This window comes from Centruroides sculpturatus, unplaced genomic scaffold (genome assembly GCF_000671375.1).
Source record: "Centruroides sculpturatus isolate CEXI.00-Female unplaced genomic scaffold, Cexi_2.0 scaffold1279, whole genome shotgun sequence".
Lineage (NCBI taxonomy): Eukaryota > Metazoa > Arthropoda > Arachnida > Scorpiones > Buthidae > Centruroides > Centruroides sculpturatus.
The window spans coordinates 90,355-99,649 of record NW_019385524.1 but is presented as its reverse complement, the minus strand read 5'-3'; the positions used below and the strand labels follow the sequence as shown (position 1 = coordinate 99,649).

At 29.1% G+C, this 9,295-nt stretch overlaps 1 protein-coding gene across 1 annotated transcript; it reads left to right on the top strand.

The window, feature by feature from the left end:
• Positions 1-595: 595 nt before the first annotated feature.
• LOC111639804 lies at positions 596-9,135 on the top strand. The gene is made up of 5 exons (XM_023385752.1): positions 596-832; positions 4,917-6,507; positions 6,984-7,207; positions 7,286-8,883; positions 8,957-9,135. Exons 2-5 carry the CDS (start codon positions 5,072-5,074, stop codon positions 9,038-9,040), a joined length of 3,342 nt encoding a protein of 1,113 aa, XP_023241520.1. The 5' UTR covers positions 596-832; positions 4,917-5,071; the 3' UTR covers positions 9,041-9,135.
• Positions 9,136-9,295: the final 160 nt, after the last annotated feature.

Below are 9,295 nucleotides of genomic sequence, written 5' to 3'. Positions count from 1 at the left end.
ATTTTACTAAAAATAATATATTTTTTAATAATTTTAAACAATGTAATGTGCTCTTATATATGCACACACACACACACACACACATATATAAAGAAAAAACAAACCTTTATAAAATAACTTTAAAATAAATTTATACATATAAAATAATAATTTATTAAGAAAATAATCAGTTTATTATTTTAAAAACAATATAAAACATGTATATTTCGTATAATCGTATAAATGTCACATGCACGCCACGTGTACCAGAACTAAAAAAAAATCATTTTCATTTTATATTAACCTTTTAAAAATTAATAAAATTAAAGAAAAAAAATAGTGTATAAGATGAAGAAAGAGAACGAAAGAAGGAAAGAAAAAAAAATCAGATCATGTTTTTGTAAATTTGCCATATTTCCCAACAGAGGCTATAAAACAGAATAGGTTAATTGCTATTTTGGTTCTGTCACTGACCATTAGCAATCGACCAACTGCTACATCCGTTGTCGAGTGACATCCAATCCGATGTCGTCATCAATCATTGCTGACATGGTCGGTGACGTCACGGCAGCAGGAGGAGTTAGCTGTGTGACGTCATGCTCGACAAACTGTCCGCTGGGGGCGCATCGTGCAGGAGGTCCGATGTGCCAGTAGAGCACGGAAAGTCGTTGAGAAGTGAAGTGTTGTGTCGGTGTGTGTGCCTTTTCATATAACGTATACAGTATACGCGCCGGCTACGAATTGTGTGTTAGGCTTAACAACATATCTTGTGATACTCTGGATATTGATTTTACTCCTATATTGGATTATTCGTCACGTTAAACTAGGAAATTACTTTCGGCCAACTTTACTGGTAAGTTTTTTATTTGTTTTCTTTCTGTTGATTTTTTTTTGTTTTTAAAACTTTAAGTTTAACTTTCTATATAAAAAGATATACAGTTTTTTCCCCCTCCTCTATATACTGTCCCAAAATATATTACTTTTATGTATATTTTAATGTAACACTATGAGAACCGTTGATGACATTTCGAGGCGGAAGCAAAGTGATAGACACACATACACACACACACATAGATGTATGAAGCATTAATGAAAAGGATATCGTCACTTTCACATCGAACTGACCTTGAAAGAACTGACCTGATTGGTTCAATTCTTTTGTTCTTTGACCGCATTTAACAAATCTAGCTTTAGATAACTAATAGTCCTTTGCTCAGTGAAATGGAAATGAGAGGGTATTGTACCCTTTATAGTTTTATAATTTCTAAATAATATATTTAATGTACTTTAATCTTAAAAAAATTATAATTAAAACTGGGGTATAAATATATATATATAATAGATGTATGTATATACATGTCTCTCCTTCACTGTTTTGTTTCTAGATTTTGTTTACTATATTCGAAACATATGAGGTGTTTCCCTTTATGTTACGATTTCAAACGTGATGCTGCCATCTATCGAACGTAAAGATAATCATAAAATTTTACATTACCATAAATCTGTTTTGTAATTTATTTTAAATACCATTTAATCCGGAAATTTATTAATGTTATTTATTTAAAACTGTAACTTGTATCTGAATTAAATACAACAGACACTTAAAAAAACACAGGAAAAAAAATTGTAAGTCAACTTTTGACTTGCAAATTTATAAGAAAGTATTATTAAAAAATTGAATTAAAAAAAAAAAAAACGTGTATTTTATTTTAATTTCTTAAGAAAGTAGAATTTAATAATATATAAAATAAATAAATTTTTAATATAAATATTGATCGGAATTAAATTTTTACATTCAGAAAAGTAACATAAAAAATTTATTTAAAAGGATTTTAAATTATTTATTTTCTTCTGCGATTACCAATCTGAAAGTTTAAGCTTTCGGTTTATATTGATTTTTTTTTCTTTCCTTCTCCTCCCCCCTTTCGCATTTAATTTTTTAACAACAAATTTTATCATCATTTATCGTTTCGATAATTTAAGTTTAAATTTATATATAAACAGTGTTTTAATTGGTTCTTTTTTGTTTTTTTTTTCTTTTCAATATCCAATCTGCAGTACGGTTACTTATTCAATTATTACGTTGACCTCATATATCAGTGACGCTTTATTAGTGATGTCACCGGTTTGATGGTAGAACGTCATTAACTGTTTTGATTATGTCATCAATTTTACTGTTCCGATAGTCTTAATAAACGTTTTATTTTATTGTTTTTCACACGTGATAGGCACTACTCATTATTAATTTTTTTTTGTTTTGATAGCTTATGAATACGGTTAACTAAATTTTGGGACATGAATTAATTTATTTAAAAATTTTTATTATTATTATTTTTTTACGTTAACTCCTTTAAAACTGTCAAATTTAAGGTAGTTTTTAAAGTAGAAAACATAATATGAGACTCATTTAAAGTAGATTTTAAAATACTTTTCGATAAAAAATAATCATCAAATTGATTTTTTTTTGTTTTTCTTTTACTTTGTATTACTAACATTGTTTGAAAATTTTATCAATATCTACCATTAGTTTAAAAAATAAAATAAAATGCGGTTAACTGACTATCGGGCCACCTCGTAGGGTATATTTATTTTTCATCTTAAACAACAATTTTTATTACTTTCTTGCATTTAAGATGATTTTATAAATTGTAAGAAGCCCAATATACATATTTAAGCCTTTAAAAAAAATATATATATATATATATATATATATATATATTAAAACTAAATTATTTTACAATAGAAAACAAAATGACAGATTAAATCGGCCATGTTTTGTTTGACACGTGATACGCACGTTTCGATGACTTCATCAATTTCGTTGTTAACTCGATTATTGTTGCGTCATAGATAATTGTGTAATATTTTATGATGTTTCTTTTTTTTTTCTTTTTACGTTTTCAGAAAAAAAAGGAATTTTATTCATAAAAATAAATTAAATTGATTCGAAAAATCGATATGAAAAATATCATGTAGTAGTTTAATGTATTAAATTGCTGCTACGTTTTAGTGTGTGTGTGTAGCCCAGGTGAACGAAACACCTGGCATTCAAGGTCATTGAGAAAAATAAACTTTTAACTGAAAGTTAACAATGATAAAATAGTTATATTTAAAAAAGTATTATATATATGCAAATTTCCAGCTTTATCAATTTACCTTACTGTCTTGCATGTACTTCCCTCTGTTATAAAGTCGTATAAAGTGTTTTTATATACAATTAATATGATTTATTTATATTATAAAAATATAAATAATATTTTATTATTATTATTAATTAAGAGGTAAAAATTTACTTCGAAATTTTATACATGAAATTTTTATAACATATTTTTCTAGTATTTTACCCAAAAAATTAAAAAAAAAATCATTTTTTATAATATAAAATCATGATTATTCCTTTAATTAATCAAAAATTAAAAGTAATTAATTATTAAATTGTTATTAATTATTACTCCTTAATTGTTTTTGATCTTCATCGACATAAATCATCATTAATAAATTCTTTCATTTATTAAATGGACAAATTTGTCAGTATAAAGATTTTATATAATTAATTAAAAAAGTAATGTTAACATTTTTAGATAAAGAGAAAATATTTTTCTTCTTATTCTTTAAATGATTAATTAATTTCGCTTTCGTATTATTTAAATTATTAAATATATTTTTCTTAAATAAATTAATAATTTATAACGTTTTATAATAGTAAATTTAACATATTAATTAATTAATTAATTAATTTAATAAATTTCTGTTATAAATTTTTATATAGAGGGTAATCCAAAAGTCAGTTAACTAACTCGTCTTGTGTAAGTAAGTGTACGCAAGTAAAATATGGTTAATTGATTTTTGGTCCATTTTATTTATAAATGGTTACTTTTATATAGTTAGAAAAGGATTAAGAAACCCGAAATTTAAATTTTTAACCCTTCCAAATATCAAATTTAAGATAGTTTTGAATTGTAAAACACAATTTTGAGGTTGTTTAAAGTAATTTTTCGGTAAATATATGTTAAAAAAACGTAGTTAACAATGAACGTTGATATATCGTGTATGGATTTCATGACGACATTTTTGAAATTGTCACACTACGAAAGTAAATGAAGCGTGAAATATTCCTGTGTGTTGGATTAACCTTAAAAAAATGCATTTATCACGCTATTTTTGTTTATTATGCAATGTGAAGTATGTGCACGAATAAGAATTTTCTTTATCTTTTAATGTGATAAATTAATGTTTGCCATTGCTGCAAACCCGTTAGTGAATGCCTACATTATCACAATTCTCGCATCGATTTGTATTAGTTAAAACTTATTTTATCTGTTTTTAATCATAAAAAAACAAACCGAATTTCCGAAAAAGAAATTAATTTAGCTCTTTACACGTTAAAAAAAGAAACAAAAAAAATTGATTTTTTTTTCTACGCTTTAAGATTGTCATCGGATGTTTGAGTGACAAACTTGACAAATTGCGTATCAGAAAATCAATACCAAAAGAAATTATTTTGATAGTTAACTCGCGTAGGCTATCTTTTAATTAATACATGTGTATATAACGTTGATAATATTTATTTTATGAATTTATTCAATACGAATCCAAGTTCATTCACTGCATGTTTCTATCACTTCACCATATTGATCTCGTCGTAACTGTAAACATCTTCGCGAGTTTATAGCGACGATAATTTATTTTATAGCTGAAATATTTATATATATAAATTTAATAAATCTGTTTATTAAAGTCGCTATTTTATTTACAAACCCGTAATGCTTCAATTATCATGATTAACACGTTTCAAGGACGTCATCAATTTATACATATAATTAACAGATAATGGATTATTAGTAATTATTCTAGAATTAAAACCTTTAAAATTTTTTCATTAACAATTAGAAGTAATTATTATATAAATATTCTAATAAATGAAATTAAATTTTCAGGTTTCATATTGGTGCTACCCATTAAATGTTACCAAAAATGTGTTGGATACGTTCATTTAATTGTAAAGAAAACATGAAGAAGTAGCAATTCCAATTAGGGGACCAGAATCAAAGAAGGTATCATTGATGAATAATTTGTGGATTATAATTAGGAGATGACAGGAAGAAGCTTAAGAAGTGAACCCAAGCGCCTATCAGATAAATACGATATTCTATTAACTCCAGTAGTCGTGTCATTAAGGAAATTACGCGAAGGGACCATAGGAAATAATTTGAGTGAAAAAATGAGTTGTGAAGATGAATCTGTCTGCGATGACAGAAGCATTAGTCAAGATCCCGGATGGCAGAAAGACGTTAGTGATGTATTAACTTCTATTTTAAAAGACGGTAGTACCTGCGCACCCGAATGGGGTGGTGATACAGACCAAACATGTTTAGATCTTCCCCGTTTAGATACGGATAAAGAGAAGTTAACAACTTATAAAATTAACCCACCTAATCCTGAAGCTGACGAGACGACTAATATCGATGACTGTGCAGATGATTCGGGTAGTGATGCTACTATAACAGATATAACTGAAAATATGGAAGGACTTAAAGAATTAGAATCTACTACAACTATACAAGAAGTTCCTTCTAATTCACCGAAATCACCAATTTTAGACGTATGTGATGTTACAAATGCCGAATGGGCAGAGGAAGGATATCAAGAGAAGTCGAAGGTCAGAAAAGTGTCTTCATTATCAGTTTACGCAGACGTTGAAGATGGAATAATTAAGAACGTATCTTGTAAGAGATTCAAGAGAAGATGTAAGAAGATTGTAGACGATAGTGAATCATATTCTTATAGACCCGTTAAGTATGGAAGACGTAAGAAGTCTTTCGGTTATACAGGAGACGAAACTGATGATGTTATTGAAAATGAAGTTAAGGATCTTGTAGAAGATATGGTTTTCAAAGCCTCATACAATGTCATCAGGTTGAAAAATTTGTCGAATTGGTCCGAAGAAAAGGAAATCGTTGGAGGACTTCTTAAGGAATTTTGTGAATGTAACGGTTACGATTACGATGATTACGATAATCCAGTTTGTATTCTAGACTTCGATAGTCACATCGTTAAAGAATCTGATATAATCAATATACCCAGTCAAAGAAAATGCTACAAAAGAAAATTTCCACAAGAATTAGAAGGAATGTTTAGGAAAAGGAGAAAGAGGAAATTGACACGTGGGGAGGTTGTTAAAAAGTTCTTCACTCGATCAGCAGCTCGCAGACTTAAGTATAAAACAACTAAAAATGGTGACACTATTGTTGTTGAAGAAAGTGATTCTAACACAGATTCTGAAATAGTAGAAAAATCCAAAGATGAAATTGTAAAGGAAATTCCTAGCAAAACAAATGAATCACCATCAACATCTGCAGCAACAGTAGCAACTAGTATTACTACAATAACAACTGACACTACTGTTTCTACTGTTACCACCGCTACCAAAGAACAAAAATTGAATATTTTATCAAAGAAAAGTACAACGAATGACATTGAAAGTAAAGAAGCAGTAAAATCTGAAGATAAATCAAAAAGTCAACAGATGTAAGTTCTTTTTAAATTTATTTAAATTTAATGTAGTTTTTTAAGTAAGCACTTAATTAACAGATGTTCATAGTCAGAAGAATTAGATTTAATTGCAATGAAATTTTAAATTAAAAAATATCATTTTAATTTTCTTATTTAAAAATTCCTCTAAGAACAGGTCAAGACCTTAAAGAGATCGTAAATATATATAAATTATCGAGTTAATCACGTAGTGTTTTTGAATAATTTATGTCAATGTAAGATTAATTGAGTTAAATTGAAATTATTCTCACGTTTTATTTTTTAGTTTAATTTAATTTTTCTTGAGTTATAATTCTCAATTTTCAAAAATTTGGTTTCTTTTATTCTCAACAGATGGCGCAACGTGTTATTCCTATTAAACATTCGTGTTTTTTACATCTATAAAGTGTATTATAGAAAAACAAAATTCATACTTTTCACTATCAAAATTGATTTTCTTTTTATATTTTTAGCATTTTAGAAAGAAAATCGCCAGTAAATATAACACAAGAAACTGAAGAAAATACCGTGGACCACAAAGTTAAACCAAAGGACAATGACGATTTGGAAATAAAAAAGGCTTATGGAATCTCAAAATTCCGTCACAAGCATCATATTTTGCAAAGTTTAAAGAAGAATAAAGTAACTATAGACACAGATGCACCCTTAGATTTACGCATAAAAGATGGTGGATCAGGTAAGTGGCACACATATTGTTTTCTATCTTTAAACAATGGTTAACGATTGTTCTGAGTTGTGTTTATGTATTTTTCAGACAATTCGTCTACAGGAAAACTGAAAACTCCCATACAAATGGTCCATCCTCAAGTAAATACATCATTAATGCCAAAGAAAGTGTGGTGTGCAAGAAGAAATCTCGATTGCTTTACAAATGGTGAAAATTTTTCTCTAGTCAACAATAAAGTTACTACAGATGTGAATAAAATTTCACCAATAAGCACTCCGAAGCCAGAAGTGATCTCTTCAGATACGAAGAAGGCTCAAGAATCTGAAGCAGAGTCGATTCTTCGTAGCTTGCTCCTGGAAGCGTCTGATGCGGCCGTGACAGAAATATCTTCAGAAGCAAAAAGAAACGCAGAAGCTAGTCTAAATGTTCCTAAAGTTCTTAGTGTAAGTGATAAAGATCATACAAAAACTCCCGATCATAGGGATACCATAAATCGGATGAAAGAAGTGTTAAGTCACGCCACACCAAGGTTAAAGTCATCACCAGCCCCACCAGTTGACATTGCAATGAAGAAACCGAACGAAAATGAAAGTATTTCGGAAGCAGACAAATTCCAAGATCCTCTTCAAATTAAAGAAGAAATAAAAAAGTTAAAAAATGAAATCATCCATCTTGAAATGATAGCAGAACAGAAGGAAAAGGAGAGAGTAGCTATCATCTGTTTTAAGAAGTGTAAAGAGGAGATACTAAAACAAATAGAAAATAGTCAGTTTAACACTTTACTTCAGAAAGATGGCTGTGGTGACAAAGATTCAAAAACTCAACCAGTTGTGCATAGTAAACTTTCACTTCACGCTCTGTATAATTATGCAAAAAATAAAATGATTAATGCTCACAGACAAAACAGCATTTACCACGCAAATCATAGAGAAACATGTATGGTGAGACCGATTGTATCTCATGATAACAGAAAGAGCCCTTTAGGTAATGAATCCTTACCTAGTGTAGAGGCGCTTGTTGCTAAAGCATCAGAAAATTACGGAGTGAGTTTTGATCATTTATCAGATGACAAAAATGGTTCATTAAATAGGCAGTCATTAGAACATAACAGACGTCTTAGTGAACTGCAACATTCAGCTTATCAGTGCTGTACAGATCCCTTGTGGAGAAATGCAACTCTCTATGGCTTTGCTCCATCATCCGGATATTGTAATTCATTTCATACACCACTCGCACTCTCTACAAAATTATCTATAGATCACGAACAGGACTCTCACTTGAAGGGATGGAAATACGGTGCAATATCTGATTACAGCAATAAAGAGAGAAATAACGATAAGAAAGATGATCGTATCAAAACCGAAATGAGTAGAGAAAACAAGGTTCTTTATCATCCAACTGCTACTGTTCCACCCGTGACCTGGTCCGAGAGAACATACTGCAAACCAAACGGTACAATCACAACAAAAACATCAGAGAGCTCTTCTAGATTAACTCCCATAACTCCAACAACTTCACCCTATATTGGAAGTGCCCTTGGAAGGTATGAAAGCATGGACCTTTCACAATCATTTTATTCTTCACCCAATTTCCCTCTATCAATGTCGTGTTGGAATGGATATCCCGCACCGCAATTACCAAGGCATAGTAATGATACAGAATCATCATCCAAAGTTCGAAATGAGGTAAAAATTCAACATAGTTTTAACAAATATTAAATTATGTACTGTTTATTAATAATAATATTTTTAATATTAGAATCAACGCTGGATGGATCGGCCTTGTCCAACTTATCATTCACTTTATATCCAACCTCGTGGTAATTCAACTTCTCCATGCTAGTGATGTCCCAACGTTAGAAATAAGGAAGACACTTTGAAGAAGAAGAAGAAGAATTATATTTACCAGTAAATCTAAAATAAAATTATGATCAATTTCGCAATGTTTCCTTTGAATTTTATATAAAGAACAAGCATTTACAACACATTAAACATATTTTTATTTCAAAATTTTGCCTTAAATTCCACACCTGGATACATGATTAATGGAAGTATGCAAAGTGAGGCTTGAGTAAGGAGGATTAAATGTTTAAGTTTC

What these genes read in the sequence shown, in the direction of transcription:
- LOC111639804 (XM_023385752.1), top strand. Translation starts at nt 5,072, where the DNA reads ATGACAGGAAGAAGCTTAAGAAGTGAACCCAAGCGCCTATCAGATAAA. An exon ending in AAATCAAAAAGTCAACAGAT is followed by an intron (nt 6,508 to 6,983) that starts GTAAGTTCTTTT and finishes TTATATTTTTAG; the next exon opens with CATTTTAGAAAGAAAATCGC. An exon ending in CATAAAAGATGGTGGATCAG is followed by an intron (nt 7,208 to 7,285) that starts GTAAGTGGCACA and finishes TGTATTTTTCAG; the next exon opens with ACAATTCGTCTACAGGAAAA.